The 21,123-nt window shown below is 39.1% G+C and overlaps 1 protein-coding gene across 4 annotated transcripts in view; it reads left to right on the plus strand.

The window, feature by feature from the left end:
• The window catches only part of LOC114259631 (ABC transporter C family member 2-like), a 122,677-nt gene that overhangs the window by 37,167 nt on the left and 64,387 nt on the right, over positions 1-21,123 (plus strand). For 2 of the 4 annotated variants that reach the window (XM_082881821.1, XM_082881825.1), the window contains exons 3-9: positions 2,077-2,461; positions 7,895-8,047; positions 8,381-8,420; positions 8,681-8,837; positions 16,401-16,515; positions 16,606-16,686; positions 16,853-16,877. In XM_082881821.1, coding sequence (XP_082737947.1) covers positions 7,989-8,047; positions 8,381-8,420; positions 8,681-8,837; positions 16,401-16,515; positions 16,606-16,686; positions 16,853-16,877 — 477 coding nt within the window. In that variant the 5' untranslated portion in view covers positions 2,077-2,461; positions 7,895-7,988. Of the gene's footprint in view, positions 1-2,076; positions 2,462-7,894; positions 8,048-8,380; positions 8,421-8,675; positions 8,838-16,400; positions 16,516-16,605; positions 16,687-16,852; positions 16,878-21,123 lie in introns of all 4 variants that reach the window. The other 2 variants (XM_082881817.1, XM_082881822.1) reach the window with 1 other exon arrangement.

A 21,123-nucleotide genomic window follows, 5' to 3' on the forward strand; every position in this document is an offset into this window, starting at 1 on the left:
CAAACCGAGAGTCTCGTGCTAGTTCTGTAAGGCTCCGCAACTTACCTTGGACCCTCCTAAGGTGTTTGGGGCATTTCCCGGTTATTCTCGTGATTGTTACAAGGTTTTGGCATCCGCCCCCGGTGGTCCTATTTCCAAGCTTAAGTGTGGAAAAAGTGTCTCTTTCCAAGTTAGTTTTCATTTCGGGAGTCCCGTGCTAGTTCCGTAAGTTTTCACGACTCGCGTTGGTCACTCCCGAGGTGTTTGATATGTTCCCGGCCCTTCTTGCGACTGTTACATGATTTTGGCTCCCTGATAGCCTACTTCCAAGCTTAAGTGTTAGAAAAGTGCATTTTCCGACCTAGTTTTCAAATTTGAGTTGTGAAAACTTAACGAACAGGCACGAGACTCCCGATTTGAAAACTAGGTCGGAAAATACATTTTTCTAACACTTAAGCTTGGAAGTAGGCCATCGGAGGGCCAAAATCATGTAACAGTTGTAAAAAGGGCCGGGAACACCTCAAAAACCTCGGGAGTGACCAACGCGAGTTGTGAAAACTTACGGAACTAGCACGGGACTCTTGGTTTGAAAACTAAGTTGGAAAGACACACTTTTTCCACACTTAAGCTTGGAAATCGGACCACCGGGGGTGCCAAAACCGTGCAACAGTCACGAGAAGGACCGGGAAATGCCCCAAACACCTCGGGAGGGTCCAAGGTAATTTTCGGAGACTTACGGAACTAGCACAGGACTCTCGGTTTGACAACTAAATCAAAAAATGCACTTTTTTCACACTTAAGCTCGACAATAAGCCGTTGGGGCCCAAAATCGTGTAACAGTTACGAGAAGGCCCGGGGAACACGTCGAACACCCTGGGAGGGACCGATGTAAGTTGTGAAAACTTACGGAACTAGCACGGGACTCCCGGTTTACGCCAATAAATTTCATCTAGAGGCTATTTGAAATGGACAAATCCAATTCATTTTTCATTTATTACACTTGACGTCCCACTGGGCGTGCTAAAAATTGTTGGCTTATTTTTCCTACGAAGGAAAATGTTATAAATGTGAGCGTGCCAAATTTAAGCCAATTGTCAAGCGATTGCGTTGACGGTTCTTTTGCCTCAATGAAGACGACTTCAAAATTGTCAAGTGTAGAGAAAAGATAAAGTAAAAGAAGAAAGAGGGACGGAGAAAGACGATTGGGTGAACAATCAAAGTAATAATTACTTACCTCTACTCCTAATGCTGCGAAAAGGAAGTGCATAAAATGCTTCGAAAAGAAAATGCTGAAAATAAATGAAATCTATATTAAACTACTCCTAAGATATGGAAAATGACAAGAAAAATAGAAATCAATTGTCTTTGATTTGAATTCTGGGTCCTTTACAATGTAGCCATGAATGGCTATTTATAGACAAATATTTGTAGAAAAAAACTTCCAGCAATAACTACCCAATAACCACCTAAAACTACCCACTCTTCCATCTTCATTCCCATAATGCCACATAACTCTCCATGCCTTCATAACTTCTCATAACCTCCAAATGAGTAGGAGAATGCCACATGTCCTGCAATTATATAAATAATAAATAATAATAAAAATTGCAGATTTATGGTGCTAACAACAATCTACTAGTCTTAAAGTTGCAATGTTTCAGAGGTATTTTCTCTTGCTCACTGTTCTTCATGTTTCTGTTTGGTTGTAGAGAAAACATGGGTTTTGAATTTTTGAGTGCTTTAAGACCCATATCAGTACCCAAATGATCAACATTTCCATTTTGGACAGTTGCTGTTTTGAGTGAGTGTGTTTGTATCTCCATGTTTGTTGTATATCCATTTTCTGAAACCAAAAACAACAGAAAATATTTCAATAGAGTTTTACTCTCTTGTACTCTCTTCTGTTTTCTAACTGTTTTTGGAAACCAAAAGAAGGGAGGGTCAAGTGGATACCAATGCCTGTTTGTTTGTTTTAGTTCCAAGTAGAGTTCAATTTATGCCAGTGGAGTTACAAGTTTGATTTTTAATATGCATATATATGACTTCTTCTTTTTTTATTAATTAATTTCAAGACTTTATGGTTTGCTATTACTGCAGAGCAGAGGTGCAGGGAGTTATTTCTGGAAGGATTGGATGAACAGAACACCCAATCAAATACCTAAATACTCTACTACTTAAAATTATTTGAGCCTCTGGTTTGGTATTGTCAGCCAGTTAAAGGTGGGATTTGGGCAACAGTGACAGATAGTGCTTTTGGTGCTTATACACCATGTGGCATTGACTCTGTTGTGGTTTGTATATCTCATTTGGTTCTTCTGGGCCTGTGCTTCTACCGAACCAGAGGTACCAACTCAGATCAAAATACTACAATTATGTGTTGGGTCTCTTGGCTGGTTATTGTGCTGCTGAGCCTTTGTTTAGACTGGTTATGGGCATTTCATTGTTTAATTTGGAAGGACAGACAGGTCTTGCTCCCTTCGAGGTTCGTTGTTTACTATCATGCAGTTTCTATTTACAATTTTCTTTCGATTCTAACATTCCTTTACTTTGAATAATATGCGATCTGGATTTTATAGTTACTTTTCTTGTCTTTTAAATGCATCTAACTAGTTAAATGTGTAATCTTGGCTCCTATGTGTTTCAACATGCAAGCTTATGAGGCATCCATAAATGTGCAGCTAATTGACAGCCTAAGTTAGACATTTGCCTAAGACGTTGAGAGTAATTTTTTAGTATGAAAATATCTGCCATGGAAGAGCATTCATGTGTATTTGGTTCTAAAAGCAAATAAAGCTGAACTTGGGCTTTAAAGTGAAGTAAGTCCTAGTGAATACAGTTCTTCTAGGAAAAAAATCTTTTTCTCCATGTAAATCTTGTTCATGATTTACAATGTTACTTCCTTCAATTTTTTTTCCGTGCTTACAATTCAAAACATTACAACGCCAAGTAAGATTCAGTTAGCCATCCTCATGGACATTTACATTTACATTTGAGACATAGTTTGCATTCTCAAGATGATTTTACATGGCTGATGCAATGCCTAGCTCCAAATGGGGGTTTGTGGGAGGAAGGGTCAGGGAATCTTGATTCTGAAGTATCAAAATTTGTGGTGGCTGAGTTTATCTGCATTAATCTTAAGCATTCAAGAAACAAGAACATGGTATTGTGAAGATATGATATGATAGCTTGGTTTAAATCTTTAGAGACGAGAGAGTCACTCCATTACTGGCTTTTCTTCTATCACGATCTTCTAAACGTGATTAGGTATTGCCCCCCAATGGCATTGCATATAGATTGCATGCTCTTCCCAGTTATGTACTGTACATCTCATGCATCTATCTTTTATAAAAATTCCATACTCTTCTTTTGTGCAAAAAGATGTTTTTAGGGATTAAAGGATTGGATGGAATGCTTCATTTCACATATAAACTGAAGTTGAGGCTCATAAGGATTTAGGAGTGTGATGCTATTGCTGAAGGAGAGTTATTATGATTAGAATGAGAGGGACAATTTAAAGACATTGGTTGTTAGATATCTAAATTTATTTTGCGATAACTTTATATCGATGATCCTTTTTTTATGCTTCTCTTTTTCCCTTATATGGGATCTTGGCTGTTACTGATTGACATTTCTCTCCTCCTTGAGTTTGCGGGGGGCTGTTAGAATTTTCCATCCTTACCTTCACCTAACCCACTATCACCTCCACTACACCTACTACCACATTTTCTTCTATATATAGATTGTATAGGAATTGTAATTAATAAATCTTGTAATATAAACACATCAAAACATCAATCAATAATATTACATCATTTTTAACATGGTATCAGAGCAAGGTTGAGAAGCTAATAATTCTGCTTCACCGGCGGGCGGCAACCTCGCCTTGGCCGCCCGCCGGACCTCTACCCATACCTTCACTCCGCTGCTCTCTCTCAACATTTTCTCTCTCTCTCCATGGCGGATGTTCATCATGGAGGAGCACAAGGCATCAAGCTATTTGGCCCAACTCCTACGGCTACCAGCCAAGCCTCTCCTCACATTCAAGCTCGTATCCAAGAGCTGGCCTTCTCTCCTTCTTCCCGTATTATCAGGTTCAACCAGCATCGCAGGACTTCTGTCCTTCTTCCCGTCTGCCACCGTCGTCAACCAAACACCGGCTTGGACACCACCACACTGTGCCCGTGGAGGAATAACTTCAGGTACCAATGAGAGTTCTATCTTCAGATGGGAAGGAGGTAATATTAGAGCTTGAACTGAAACAAGGGGAGCAGTATTCTTGTTTCCCAAGAAAAGAACAAGTCGGCCATGAATTTATCAACCTCCGACCAAGTAGGGACGTAGCTGTTCTTGACTTCTCCTACAAGTTTGGCACTCATGTCAATGTCAGACTTCGCCTTCCTGCTGTCTTCAATAAATTTCTTCAGCCTGTAACAGTGTCTGCTGAAGAGTTCTTCCCGCAGTGGAGATCCCTTGCTGGACCACCTTTGAAACTTCAAGAAGTGGTTAGAGGTGTAAGACCAATGTCTCTTGCCGAAATGGCAAATTTATTTTACAATTTCCGGTTGATGATCTGTCCTGGGCTTGATCCAAATGCAAATAATTTGGTTGCAAGCACTATTTTTTTTTTTCAGAGAGTACAAGGGCCATGTTGTGTTTGATAAGAATTGAAACAGACCCAGCAGACAGAACACAGCTGCGTATGACAGTTGCCTTGAAGGACCCTCTGGTGCTCTCTTTTCATCTCCGTCTCCGGCTTCTTCTCCGACCAACTCTCCATCACCGGTTCCGATCAGCTCTCTCTAGCTGGGTCTGGCTACTTGATATACCCACCACAAACATAAACAAACAAAAATCTGCACAGTTTTACACACCCAGCACCCCATTGACACAGACCACCCACTCACACAACGCATGTGGTCTCTTTTTTATTATTCTTAAAAAGCCCACTCAATTGGTCTTATTTTGTATTATTATTACACCTTGATCTAATCACTACCCTCATGCTTTCCACTGAGAGTGTCCACCTTTTGTACTCCACTCTCTTTCTTTTATTTTCTTTCTTTATTTATTTATTTATTTATTTTTTTTTTCAAAAAAAAAAAAAAAAAAAAAAAAAAAAAACAACACAAGAGCACCCGGCACCTCCCATTACCTCACCTTTATTTTTATAAAGCACACTCATGACTCATTATTATTCCCACTCTCTCCAATTTTTTTTTTATTATATATATATATATATCTCTATTATATTCCCATACATTACACAGGTACACGGCATCAACACATGCACTTTATGATAAAAAAAAAACTAAAAAAAATAAAAATAAAAATAAAAATAAAAAATAAAAATACAGATTTGCACAATAACTTAGTTTTATTTCTCTTTTATTTATCTTCGGGATCAACCCTGATCACAGTTCTCCACACAAAAAAAAAAAAAAAAAAAAAAAAATACAAACCAACAACCACATCCACAGGCAGAATTTTTCTCCTCTACTCTACTGCAGGTCTCTTCTTTTTGCCCCCGTCCTGAGCGGCCCTTGACGGTGTTGCCTCCGTGTTTCCCACTCCACTGGGCACGATCACTACTCCCTGCTCCTCTACTGCAGCATACGGCAGACCTCCAAATCGGAACATCACGGTGGCCTTCCGCTTCAGCTCCTTATTTTCTGCTTTCAGCACACTGATCTCTGCTCGCGCATCCTTATACATGCGTTGGAGCAGAGCCAGCTGGGAGTTTAAATGCTGCACCTCATTTGTCCTACTCTGCAGTCGGTTCGACAAATTTGTGACCGCCGTCATGGTTTCCACGCATGACTTCAGAGTATACTGATTGGCCTCCACATCCGACTGCACTGCCATTCTTTGCTCCACCGACCGCATCGGAAAGTTCAACGGAGCAAACTCCGGGGCGCTTGGTTGAGTTTCCAGTGCCACCGCACCAGTTCTCTCTCTCGTTGACTCGTTGAGGTCGGGAAAGAGGGTGAGCAGTCCACGGGAAGACGAAGACGAAGCCATTTTCTGGGCAACAGAGTGTTATCCAGAATCTCTCTCAGAAATCTCTCTCAGAATATCTCTCACAGGTGTTTTTGCCTCAGCCTCAGCCTCTGTCTTATAGCCGAGGCAGCCACGCGCATCGCGCGCCTCTTGACGCCCGACAAACTGGCACGCCTTTTCATGGCACATCTTTTGATAAAGTGGGCGCGCCTTTTGAGGGCGCGACTTTTGAGGGCTCACTATATATATCCATATATCTATATATTTGGGCAGCCTATATACACCATCATACAGTGTATTTTTTAGGGGTCCGACAAGACTCTGTAAACTGTCCCGACATTGATTCCGGTTAGCTCCTTTATGGGTCCGACAAGACTCTGTAAACTGTCCCGACATTGATTCCGGTTAGTTTCTACAAGGGTCCAGCAAGACTCCGTAAACTGTCACAACATTGTCTTCTACAACGGTCCGACATGACCCCATAAACTGTCTTCTACATCGGTCTGACACCACCATACAGTGTCTTCTACCACGTTATGACACCCCCATACAGTGTCATCTACAACGTTATGACACCACCATACAGTGTCCTCTACCACGTTATGACACCCCATACAGTGTCTTCACCAACGGTCTGACACGACCATACCGTGTCTCCTATCCTTTTTTATTTTTATGTATTTTCTTGTTTTGTTACTCTCTCCAAACTCAAGTTGGTTAGTTTCTCTTCCATCCTTACCTTCACCTACTCCACTACACACTCCACTTCACCTACCTCCACTTCACCACACACTCCACTTCACCTAACCCACTATCACCTCCACTACACCTACTACCACATTTTCTTCTATATATAGATTGTATAGGAATTGTAATTAATAAATCTTGTAATATAAACACATCAAAACATCAATCAATAATATTACATCATTTTTAACACTTAGTTTCTAATTTCTGCTATTTTGGTAAAGAGAGACTAAAGCTGATCTATAATGTCTTGGCAACCATGAATAAGCTGAACATTTTTCTTTTTCTTTTTTCCCTTCTGTTTTCAAATTTTCTGTGCTCAATTTCAAAATGACAAACTGACTGTAGAAATTATTCTTAGATCAGATGATCACTTCATTCTCACACTTACCAAAGAGACAAAAAGAGTAAAAGTAAAAGTCACAACTTTGAAATAAGACACTTTATTATTATTATTATTATTGTTGTTGTTGTTGTTTTTAAGGACTGCTTGGCCCAACAGTAAAGCTTGTCATTAGTACCCCCTATATGAAGCACGTGTACTTAAAAAAAATGCCATACCTGTACCACATCACATTGGATACACGAGACGAAACATGTTTCTTTTTTTTTTTTTTTTTTTGGCTTCTTGAGTGTTCAACTTGGGTATGTAATGGGTACCTCTGGAGCATAACAGGTTCCAACTACAATCATGTTTTGAAGTATATGAGTACCAAAATAGGGTGTTCTTTTATTTAGAGATGAAGTTTGCTTGATAGGACTTCCTTTAATGCTTAGCATGCTTTTAAAATTAAGTTTTGGTTTGTAGGTTTTCTAATGTAATGACATCAAAATTTGGTTTGCACTTTGCTTTTGGCATTAAAAGGTGTCGTGAGTTTGAGTCATCGAAATAGTTTAGAAATGGGAGTAAGGCTGTGGACGTCTTACCCTTCCCACCTTGTTGTAGCAAGAGTCTCATGCACTAGGTCGCCTTTTTTATTGTTGTTATTAATATCATTTATTTTATTTATTTTCTCATTAATGAATTGCAATGTTAGTTGGAATGTCTATCCCAGTTTTTATTTATTTATTTATTTATTTTATATTTAATGGCATGTAGATTATAAATTGTTTAGGCGATGTGATGGTTTAATGCAACTTTATTTGTAAAATAATGTCTTATCTCTTACAGATGGTTTCATTGATCATTGTGGCTCTTGCTTGGTGCTCCATGTTGGTTATACTTGGAATAGAAACTGGAATCTACATCAGAGAGTTCCGGTGGTATGTTCGGTTTGGAGCTGCATATGGGGGATGCTCAATGCTCAATCTCATTCTACACAGGGTCAGTATACTTTTAATAAATTTGTAATCCTTTGTTGTTGGTACCTATGTATTGTGCTTGAAATTCATTTACTGATTGAAAAACTACTCCTAGATTGCTCACTTGTTCTATTTTGTGCATTTCCAAAACTTATTTCCATTTCCCTTAAGTTTTCAAACTCTTTCCTTCCCCAAGTTGATCAAAATGTCAGATCAGAAACAAAATCAATCCTTGTGCTTTGGCATATAAAATTAAAGAACTATTTGGTTAGGATGCATGTGGCTTTGGTGTGGAATTCCTCTTTTGTAACTTTCAGTGGCTTATGCATACTCATAATTGTATTTATTTGTGCAGATCTGTGCTGCATATGTACCTCATCACACTTTTCATTCAGGTTTGTTGCTTTTGTATCTATGTTGATCCTTCTAGGCTCATGGGATTCATTATCTCTTGCTGACACAAACTGGCCAATACTTGTTAGACACTAAAATTTAAATCCAGAAGGCTGATGCCAAATCAGGATGACTGCGTTGTATGGAAGCATAACATTTTTCAAACCAAAATGGTCTTGATTTTAAAGTTTCTGGTTTTATTTTTAAGTCACTCTAAAGAAAATCTCTCTGATATTGGTATGCAATTTTTGTTCTAGTGCAGGTTCTCTTTGGAGTGTTTCTTTTTGTTTACATTCCTCAATTGGATCCTTATCCGGGGTACGTCCCAATACGGAATGACCCTCTTATCGACACCAAGTATGAAGCACTTCTTGGAGGAGAGCATGTTTGTCCAGAGAGGGATGCCAGCATATTTTCCAGTAAGTAGTAAATATTATATAGTGTTTTTTCCAAGAATACCAAAGTGTTGAAAATGGCCTAGTTCTTGTTCTATAATAAAGAAATCTTACCAGTATGATTTTTTTTGACAGAGAATGGACTTCAATTAGAAAATTAGTAGATGCTATCCATGTGTGTCTTGGAGGGTTAGTGTCTTACAATTTGATATGTTTAGAGATACACATAGCCAATACATATCTTACCATCTTATGCTAAATGTATCTTATGGGTGCTTCTATTTTACACCACAAATTTAATTCCTTCCACCCCTCATTTCCTTTTTGTTTTTTTAATTACAATTCTCTCCTTATGTAACATTACCAAAAACTCAATCCTACAAGTCATTGACCCTAATTTCTCAAACACCGCCTCAACTGCCTTTGTCGCACGCAACTGCACCAGCGCCACACACTCTTCCGCACTCGCCATCCCTCTTATGAACCACTACAACCCCCCCCCCCCCCAACCCTACGAACCACCACTGCAACCATGCGACCGTCATGAACCACTGCCACTCCTCTCCCAATGCTTGTGAACCACAACAATCCCTCCCCCATAACCATCAGCCTACCTTGTGGACCACTCCTTCCCTCTCGCCCTCCCCAACGAACCTGTTTGGTGGCTCCATAGTGAACCACTCCACCTTGTTTAGTGGTCACTCTCCGAACAAACACGTTCTGTTCGGCATCAAAAAAATCAAACAAACACCATTCGTTCTGCTTCAATTTGCTAGATTCGAACATTGGGAATTTGTTCGGCACTATGAAGCTACATAGAGACAATTGGTTCAGCTCTGGTAGTCCGCTGACAACATCTTATTAAAAAACAACGCCCAATTAATACACATTAATGTGTGTTTGGGAGGGAAAAGATTGAGTATACACCTAACCTTTGGCATAATGCACAAAGTAATGGCCCTAAGATTTGAACCCATAACCTCAAGGTTATTAGGCCGATGACATCTTATTCTTCTTTGAAAACCTTAGATCCTCTTCTCCTCCTTTCTAAAAACCCTAGATCTGAGTTTAGGGAGGTGTGTGGGGCTATGAGGTTGGGGGTCAGTGGGGTGGAGATGGCTGCGACACAGTGGCCACTAGGGTGAGCATGGCAATGATGTGGTGGTTGTCGGGCTTGGGAGTGTTGCAAGGGGTAGAGGCTGCAGTTGGTAGTCGTTGGGGGTGGAGAAAGGTTGTGGGGGGGAAAGGTTGTGGTGGAGGAGGGCTGCGAAGTTGTGTCTGCGGTGGTCTGAGACAGTAGCTACAATGGTCAAAGATCATGATCGGAGGTGGGCGTGTGAGTTGGGGTTTGGAAAGGTGCGGGAGGTTTAAAGAGATATGAAAGGTCAGTGATGATGGTTTGTTTAAATTATGAGATGTATAAAGAGATAAAGTGAAGATTTTTGAATTTTTTATGGGGTGTAAATGGAAAAAGGGTATAAGGAGATAAAGTTGTCATGTAAATAGAGCTACCTATATCTTGTGATACATGATGCAATATACCATACACAATACATTATGTAATACATCGTAGATACATTACATGAATGTTTAAATTTTCTTTAACATTTAAACAAAAAAATTGCTGAACTTATTTTTTGAAAATTAATATTATTTTAGAAAGATTCTATTAGATTTGCATAAGAGAAAGACGAGAATAAAATGAATGAGAAAAAAAGAGAATGGTTGAGTTTATTAACACACATTGATAATATTTGGGTTCTCCCCTCTTACACATATTTATTAAAAAAGACTAAATGAACGAAGGACGTAACTATCCTTAGACACTAATACTTAACACTCTTAATAAGTTGGTGCAAAGATATCTCTCATGCCCAACTTGTAGCAAATGGGGTGAAAAACCTTACTACTAAGACTCTTAGTAAATACATCAAAGACTCTTAGTAAATACATCAGCCAATTGGTGTTCAAATTTCACAAAAGGCATACATATTAAACCCTTATTCAATTTTTCCTTGATGAAATGTCTGTCGATCTCAATATGTTTTGTTCTGTCATGCTGAACAGGATTGTGAGCAATACTAATGGCAGCTTTGTTGTCATAATACAGTGCCAAGGGTTCACTGCAAACAAACCCTACATCACTCAACAAGGATTGAAGCCACATTAGTTCACATGTACCATGCGCCGTAGTCCTGTATTCTGGCTTTGCTCTAGATCTGGACACTACATCTTGCTTTTTACTACGCCATGTCACTAAGGGCTGGTTTGGCATAGACTATATAATCCATCTTTTTATCTTTTTATCTTTTTTTCATCACATCACCTCTCTACTTTTCTGCACATCTTTTCGTAAAAAGACAAAAAGTATACTTTTTAGAACATCCCAAACCAACCCTAAATTTCCCTCCACAAATGCACAGTAATCTGGAGGTAGATAGCCTATCATCTATAGAACTAGCCCAATCTGTATCTGTGAATGCCTCTAATCTCAAGTTACTATGATTGGAGAATAAAATCCCTTTTCCAGGAGCAGATTTAAGATATCTCAAAATGCAATACATTGCATCCAAATGAGGTGCATGAGGATCATGCATAAATTGATTGTGAGATAGATATACAAGCCTTCCTATCACGACCCGAACCCACCCCTAGAGGTTTGGATCATAACCGGCCAGTAATCATGAGATTACCTACGGCCTCAGAGTGAAATCAAATCATATTTAATTATATGGGGCCAGAAGTGGCAGTAGAATTATAAAATTTGTCCAATGAGCTTGTGCATAAACGGCATGAACAAAAACTTCTTATACATTAATAACTCACACCCATACATATATAAAGATCTCACATGTCTATGATCATTCATACATCATTATCAAACAAAACCAAAACTTATATACAAACATGGTAAAACATGACCAACAAAAGAAGATAAAAGATAAAAAACAAAGATTAAAACAAAAGCCTCATGTGTGAGGTGTTCCATGGCTAACTCCACAAAAATCAGAGTAAACTTCACAGATTCACTAGGGCTGGACATCCCGCTGCTCACGTACATACATATATATGACAGAGTGAGTGAAAGCCCAGTGAATAACATCAGAGTAAAGAGGTTATATGAATGAGTTCTAATACTTAAATAAAATCATTCACATATTAAATTCGTATCATAGCAGAACGACCTTGGGTTCAATACATGACAGAACGACCTTGGATCCAACATAAACAGAGATATAGAACAGAACATATCATACTTGTCGAAACGACCTTGGGTACAACGACCTTGGGTCTAATCAATTATCTGTATAATGACCATTGGGTTAACACATAACAGATATTCAGAAAAATCAAATAATCGGAACGACTTTAGGTCCTTCTTTTTCAGATATTCAGAACGACCTTTGGCCCATTTCAATTGTACAGAACCTTAGGTCCATCATATGCTTTCATGCCTGTCAATCACATTTACAAATCTTTTATGAATTAGACAGATAGAAGGCTCATTCATAGCACAAAATCTTACTACGTTGGTATCATTTAGAAAATAAGATATATAAAAATATCTTTACTAAGATAGTACTCACAAGAATTTGGTTCTGACACGTCCTCGTAGATGAACCTACAATTCACATAAGCACATACACACATTGAATCATATTATCGAAGCGATCATTAACTTATTCAATTCTTCTAAGTCTCGTTCTAACTCGTTAATTCATTTAGGATGTTCAATACATGCCTAAGGCAGAAAGGGATGAGAATGGAATTATGAAGAGAGTATAACTTTTCAAAATATGCTGAAACAGGGCACTTTGCTCGAGCGCAACATTGGTCGCTCGAGCGGACCACATGGGCTGCAGAAGTACTGGATGGTTCGAATCTAGGCTCGATGATCACTCAAGCCAAAGTGCAAAATAAAAGGCGGTCGCTCGAGCCAACTGTAAATGTTTGCAAAACTATTAGATGCATGAGATGAACGCTTGAGTGACAACTTGTTCGCTTGAGCGATGCAGTCGAATTCTGGAATTTCCAAAACACAGTTTGAATTTCAACACACAAGTTCAATGCCAAAAACCTTTGCATGACATGTTCTAAAACACATGAACTCCTTCAAAAACATGAATACAAAACCCACTTCTAACCTTATGTTCAAAATTTCACGAATTCACCATGCAAGGCTCAATTGACTTCAAATTCTTTTCCAAAACTTCAAAACATGAAATTGAGTTCCAAACAACATAATTCATGGATGCATGTAGAATTCAATTTCTAAACTTAACATATGTAATAAAACTCATGATCAAAATGATGATTCTACACTCTTCTATGCATGCATGTATGAATTAGCTTCAAATTCATCATTGTTAGCTCATTTCTTGTATTTTAGTTCATTATCTTCTTGATTACACATATTGATGACTTCAATTCATAAATTAAGGATTAATCACATACCTAGAGTCTTCAATTGTACCAATTCTAGCAAAATCTTGCACTCCTCTTCACAAACCTTCAATTCTCCAAGTTTTCTTGCTTCTCTCTCTCTAACTTGCTCTCACTCGCTCTCTAGAATGTAATTTCAGAATTTTTGAGTGTAAAAATGAGCTTAATAACCTTCTCAACATATATATATTTATATAGACTTAATTAACTTAGACTAATTAAGCATGCTTAAGGTTAATTAATCCCACTCAATTTTAATTAATTTAATCTGAATGAAATTTTCATCAAACTTCCCAGTAGGCTCTAAAAGCTATGCCATTCACATTAAACTAATCAGTTTTGGTTTCTAATGCCATTAACGCCTTCAATTTCAGGTTATAACAGAAATCATAACAGATATTCCTATGGCTAACAGATATGAATCTAACAATCATTTTAAACAATAATTAGCATTCAATTTCACACTAAACACATAAGCACATTCAAAATTAAAGGATTAAAAGCATAATAAGTGATGGGGTTGTCACACTTCCCACAAGTTTGTGGTACCTTTACTTCTCCACAAGATCACTAACACTACTACAAAGATAGTGATTAGCCTCAATTGGCGAATCAGTAGGTCTACAGCCTAACATGCCAGTTTCCCTAAGAAGGTCTGGGATATACTTCCTTTGAGAAATAAAGATGCCTTTGTCAGATCTGGAAATTTCAATCCCAAGAACGTACCTCAACAAACCAAGGTATCTCAAATTCCTTAGCCAACAGCATCTTAAGATGTGTCACTTCCTTTTCATCATTGCCTGTTACAACTATGTCATCCACATATACTATAAGCATAGTTGCCTTATTTGCATTGCATTCGACAAACATTGTGTGGTCTGCATTGCTTTGCTTATACCCAAATCTCAACATAGCCTTCAAGAATCTGTCAAACCAAGCTCGAGGAGACTGTTTCAAACCATATAAAGCCTTTTTCAACCTACAAACTTTCCCAACTGTAGACTGAGATGAGAATCCTGGTGGTACATCCATATAAGCCTCCTTTAAATCATCATGGAGAAATGAATTCTCCACATCTAACTGTTGTAAAGGCCATCCCAAATTAGCCGCACATGAGAGAATAGCTCGAATGGAGTTCATGTTTGCTACATGAGCAAAGGTTTCTTGATAATCAATGCCATATGTCTGAGTAAATCCCTTGGCCACTAGTCGTGCTTTGTACCGTTCAATTGTTCCATCTGTTTTCTACTTAATGGTGAACATCCACTTACACCCTACAGGCTTTTTTCCACTAGGAAGAAGAACCAACTCCCGAGTGTTAGTCTTGCTTAGAGCTTACATCTTTTCTACCATAGCTACTTTCCACTTAGGATCATTGATAGTTTCTTTCCAACCTTGGGGTATACACATAAAAGACAGAGACGAGACAAAAGCACGATATGTAGAGGAAAATGAATCATATGACACAAATTTAGAAATGGGGTGTTGAGTACAAGCCCTAACCCCCTTTCTAAGAGCAGTAGGAAGACTCAAATCATTAATAGACTGAGGTGCATTATTTGTAGAATCAGTCGAAACAGGATCTGGAACCGACATGAGGGACGATGATTGGTCTGGTGGCACAAGAGAAGTTTGTTCTTTCAAACGCCAAGAATAAGTTTTAAGATCAACCTTGTCCAAACGATCATCAATGTCAGGCTCCACATCAAGACTATTAGGCTCTCCCTCACCACAAATAACAACCTGCTTACTAGGAAGAAAAAATGATAACTCATGCTGATATGCCATCTCCTCATCCGCAATCTCATCCATAACACTCTCCCCATGAGGAGATTGCAGAGGAGAAGTAAAGGACTCAGATTCACGGAAAGTGACATCCATACTAACAAAAAAAAAATAAAAAATCCTCTATGGTTGAAATTTGATGGGTTTTCACCCTAGAATTTTATTTTAATTTTTTTGATGATTGTTTGAGGGTTTTTCCAATTTTTGTTTATTTTTTGGAAAAACTGATTGATTTTTCGGAAGTCCTTGTTGGGGCTATTTTTTTTCCCAAATTTTTCCTTCCCCCCTCTCTACCTTGGGAGCAAAGGGTTGGGAGTCTTTTTGATGATTTGGCAAGGCTCAGCTTTATTTCTGTCGATTTTTCTCAGTTTTAGCAAGATTTCTCTCAATTTTTGATAGTTTCTGCTTCTCCAACCCATGTTTCGGCTCTGTTTTTCTCTAGAGGTAACCTATTGTTCCTAAGTTAAGTTTATGGATTTGCCTCTGTTTGTTTTTTGCTGGTTCCTAGGCTGGTGTTTGTTTTTTTGTTGTGGGACTTAATTTTCAATGGTTGAGGGTGAGACTAAGGATACAGTTAGTGATGAGGGTGCGCTGTCATGTTATTACTCTTAACAATAGTCCCTCTCTTTAAATCAGTCCCGTCAAACTGGATGGTTCCAACTATCTGATTTGGTCACGCTCCTGTAGTCTTGCTATTGTTGCTCGCCATTTGACTGGCTACATTATTTGGTCTCTTCCCTTACAAGATGGTGATGACTCCTTGCGTACTCAATGGATTTCTAAGAATGCTCCAATACCGTGTTATATTCGCATAAGAGAAAGAAAAGAATGAAAGGAAGAAGAAAAAGAGAGAACGGCTGAGTTTATTAGCACACTGATAATATTAGGGTTCTCCCCTCTTACACATTTATAATAAAAGACTAAAGGAACAAAGGACATAACTATCCTTAGACACTAATACTTAACAAATTCTTTTACCTTGTTAAAGTAAAGAATATCGTTAAGATGATAAGTGTACTTTTTCTTTTGTTTCGTCCAATATTTTGTAGAAATATCTACTTGTTTAGTGTTAAGTATCTTATGCTATTGATTAATGGCCAGTTACATTGATTAAGCATCTCTACTATGGATAATCTATTTGAGAACATAAAATTTGTAATTTAGAAATTGAAACCTCAATGTTATTTTAAGACTACGAAAAACAAATTATACAATTATTACGAATGAGAAAAATTTTGATGGTAAGTTTGATTTGATGATAGCTTTTGTTATACTTACCTTCCTTCTGATAATCAAGTTAGATGAATCTATGAATGATTGAGCTGCATACCACTAATGTGATGCATTGGTATATGGTAGGGATTTGTTTCGGGTGGATGACCCCACTCATGCTGCAAGGCTATAAAAGACCTATCACTGAGAATGATGTCTGGAAGCTAGACACATGGGATGAGACTGAGACATTGATTAAAAAGTTTGCATTGCGTTGATTCTCTTAATTACACCTCTGCATACTTAATTGGATCATTGTTCTATGGTATGTAATAATTTTTGACTTTTGTAGGTTCCATATTTGTTGGGCTGAAGAATCTCAAAGGCCTAAACCCTGGCTTTTGCGTGCCTTAAATAATAGCCTTGGAGGAAGGTATTGTTTAAACAAAAACCATTCAGAATGATCTACATTTTTCTATTTTAATGAAACCATTAACCTTCCAAGCAATTATTATTTTCTAATATGAACATCCATGTGTTGTACCAACATATAGAAGCATTTTTATCTCATTCCTTCCATTCTAATTTTTTTTCTACAGGTTTTGGTTTGGAGGCCTTTTCAATGTAATGACATTATTCTCCCTACTTTTCTTTAAGAATTTCATTTGTTTAGAACTCTTCATATCCTTATATATGGCAAGTTGCTTGCTCTAAGCATTTGATCTCTTTAGAAATATTGTTGTTTAGTGTTACAAAACTGTGTTACCTGGAAGATGCTCTTGTAATATACAAGCTGGAGTGTGGCCTGTCATATATGTATTTGGCTTCAAATGTCATTCAATCTTAGGAGGCCTAGATGCAACTTTACCATGTACATATCCTAGACCATGATTGTCACTAGGACTCTTGCCAACACTCAACATTGGTTTAGTTCTTCTGTATCACTAGTTAGCATCCTAGTAGTGACATTGCATTACTCAACTCCTTCTCTAAAGAAGACATGCTGCACTTTCTCTAAGGAAGTTATACTTGACTTGGCTTTGTTAGATCACCAATTCTTCTAAAAGCTTAAGCTATTAAAAAATGGACCGAACAATGTATATCAAACTATCCAATATCCTCCTTCACGTGCAATCCCATCTTGCGTGTTGAGAGACAAATAGAGAACCAAATAGAAAGCGAAGCAGGCAACTAAACATAAAAGAAGAAACCAAATGGGAACCAAATACCAAATGCTAAGAGAGAGACTTGAACACAAGATCTCTCTCAACCTGAGCTCTAATACTATGTTAGATCACTACTAATCCCAAAATCTTAGTTGACATACATTGTTGGGACCATTTTCTAACAAGTTAAGCTTTTGGGACAATTGGTGACTTAATATGGTATTCAAGCTCAAGTTGGGGGAGGAATTAGGGTTGAAAGTTAGGAGGAAGAAGAAAAAGAGAGAACTTTTGTATATATTGAAACCAATTAATTCACTCAACTTTACATCACTCAAATATATATAAAAAACCTAAAGTAGCAATATGACCATCGTACCATTAACTTAAGTAAATATTAACAAGAGAACAAAAATAACTAAAAGAACTATTCTAACACTCCCCCTCAAGTTGGAGCATAGAGATCGAACATGCCCAGCTTGGCAGACAAACGAAGAAATGAAGGCCGAGCCAAAGGTTTGGTGTGAATATCACCCAATTGATCCTCAGAACGAACATAAGGAGTCACCAGTTGCTTGCGGAGTAAGAGATCACGAAGAAAATGGCAATCAACTTCGATATGTTTGGTGCGTTCATGAAACACAGGGTTATTGGCAATGAAGATAACAGCCTGATTGTCACAAAACATGCGCATAGGAGTGGAAACAGAAAAGCCAAAATCTTGGAGAAGAGACTGAACCCAGAGCATCTCAGAAGCAGTATGAGCCATGGCGCGATATTCAGCCTCGGCACTAGAACGAGCAACGACGGTCTGTTTCTTGCTACGCCAAGTGACAATATTACCACCAACAAAAGTACAATAGCCTGAGGTGGAACGGCGGTCAGTCGTATTACCAGCCCAATCAGCATCACTGAAGCCAGTGACAGACAAGGAGGAAGATGGGCGATAGAGCAACCCCCGACCTGGAGCACGCTTTAAGTATTGCAAGATGCGACATACAACCACAAAATGGGGTTGGCGGGGAGCATGCATAAACTGACTGACCACACCCACAGCACAGGTAATATCTGGACGAGTGACAGTGAGATGTATTAACTTGCCAACCAACCGACGATAACGACCAATATCAGGAAAGAAGTCGTCAGTGTCACCAGCAAGCTTGACACTAGAATCCATGGGAGTATCACTGGGGCGAGTGCCTAAGAGACCAGTCTCAGTAAGAAGATCAAGAACATACTTCCGTTGAGAAAGAAACAAGCCCTGAGAAGAACGGCCAATTTCAATCCCAAGAAAATACCGAAGATGGCCCAAGTCTTTGGTGTGAAATTGTTGTCCCAAATACTGCTTCAAATTAGCAATACCATTGGAGTCACTCCCTGAAATGATGATGTCATCCACATAGACAATAAGAACAATACTCCCAGTAGACGAGTGGCGAACAAAAACAGAGTGATCAAAAGTGGAACGGTGAAAGCCATAGGCAAGCACAACAGCACTGAAGCGATCATACCAGGCACGAGGGGACTGCTTAAGACCATACAAGGCCTTCCTCAATCGACAAACAAGATGCTCTTAGCCGGGAACAACATAGCCAGGGGGCTGATCCATATAGACCTCCTCGTGGAGATCACCATGGAGAAAAGCATTCTTGATATCCAGTTGATATAAAGGCCAAGACTGATTAACGGCAACAGAGAGAAGAATCTGAACAGAGTTAAGACGGGCCACAGGAGAAAAGGTCTCCAAGTAATTAACACCATAGGTTTAGGTGTAGCCTTTAGCTAGCAGGCGAGCCTTAAGTCGCTCAACAGTTCCATCAGGAAGATACTTAACAGTATAAATCCAATGACAACCCACAATAGATTTGCCAGATGGCAGAGGGGTAAGGTCCCAGGTCTGATTTTGATGAAGAGCATGCATTTCCTCATCCATGGCAAACTTCCAACTAGAGATGGACAAGCAAAAGAGTGAAGACCAGGAGAAAGGCGATCATAAGAAACGAAATGAGCAATAGGATGTTGAGTGCAAGTGCGTTTACCTTTGCGGAGGGCAATAGGAAGGTCATCAGATGGTAAAGCAGCAGGTGGAACAGAGGCCTCAGACGAAGGAGATGAACTGGTCGGGCCATAAGACACAATGCGACGAGCTTGAGACCGTTGATAAACCTGCAAAGGAGGGGTAGAAGTGAGAGGAGAGGGAGAGGATGGAGGAGTGGATGTGGAAGGAGCATAAGAGGGAAGAGTAGGAGTGAGAGAGGCAGGCTCCCCCTCATGAGAAGAGAGAAGATCAGTAGATAACTGTTGCCCAGAGGAAGAAAAAAATGAGTAGACTCAAAAAACGTTACATCAGCACTGACAAAGTAGCAACGAGACTCAAGATGATAACACCGGTACCCTTTTTGAGTGCGAGAATAACCTAAGAACACACACTTGCGTGCACGAGGAGATAACTTATCCAACCCAGGGTCAAGAACATGGACAAAGGCCACACACCCAAAAATGCGAGGAGGCAAGGGAAAAGGAGATGTGGTGGATATAACAGAGAATAGGGAGATGTGTGTACAACACTAGACGGCATGCGATTGATAAGCAAACAAGCAGTGAGAACAGCATCGCCCTAAAACTGTTTGGGGACATGCATATTAAACATCAGGGTGCGAGCAACATCTAGCAAATGGCGGTGTTTCCGTTCTGCAACACCATTTTGTGGGAATGTATGAGGACAACTAGTTTGATGAATAATACCATGAGCATCACAAAAGGTAGTTATAATAGATTGCACATATCTTATTCTAAGGCATTATCAGATCGAAATATCTTAATACGTTTGCCAAATTCAGTAAAGATTTCATTATAAAACTTAGAGATGATGGAAGGCAAATTAGATCTTTGTTTCATTAAAAACAACCAAGTCATCCGAGAGTAATCATCCACAAAAATAACAAAATAAAAGAACCCATTAACAGTGGGAGTTCTAGAAGGACCCCAAATATCTGTATGGACAAGAGCAAAAGACCTGAACACGACTAACACTACGACGAGGAAAAGAACTACGATGATGCTTCCCAAATTGACAGGCTTCACACTCAATCTAAGAAACATGACTTAAACCCGGAACAGCTAACTTGAGCTTGGCCAAGGAGGGATGACCCAAGCGAAAATGTCACTGAAGAGGAGATACACTAGCACTCAACACAGCAGATGGAGGAGGAGACGTCTCAGCGTCCAAAAAGTATAAGCCATCCTTCTCATGCCCCGAACCAATCATCCTCTTGGTCTGGAGGTCCTGCAAAACACATGAAGTAGGAGAAAAGGTTATCAAACAATGGAGAGCTTGAGTCAATTGGCTAACAGAAAGCAAATTAAATGGAAATTTAGGAACATAAAGACCAGAAGGTAAGGACATGGATGGAGTGGGATGAAGAGGACCTTGACCACAGACAGGCCGAGAAGATCCATCAGCAAGTATAGTGGTATGATCAACAGGTCTAAGAGTATCAAAAAGAGAGGAATTACCAGAGACATGAGAACTAGCACCAGAGTCTAGGAGCCAAGGCTGAGAGGACTTAGCCACACATGCAATATTACCTGAACTAGCCATGGTAGCAGTAGAGGAAGAAGGTAGACTAGGCCGGAGAGACTGGACAAGGGCAGTAAGCTCACTAATTTGAGTAGTGAGTGTCTCATGCGAAGTGCCAGGAGAAGCA

This window comes from Camellia sinensis, chromosome 1, assembly GCF_055761805.1.
Source record: "Camellia sinensis isolate YWXY chromosome 1, ASM5576180v1, whole genome shotgun sequence".
In the NCBI taxonomy this organism is placed as follows: domain Eukaryota; kingdom Viridiplantae; phylum Streptophyta; class Magnoliopsida; order Ericales; family Theaceae; genus Camellia; species Camellia sinensis.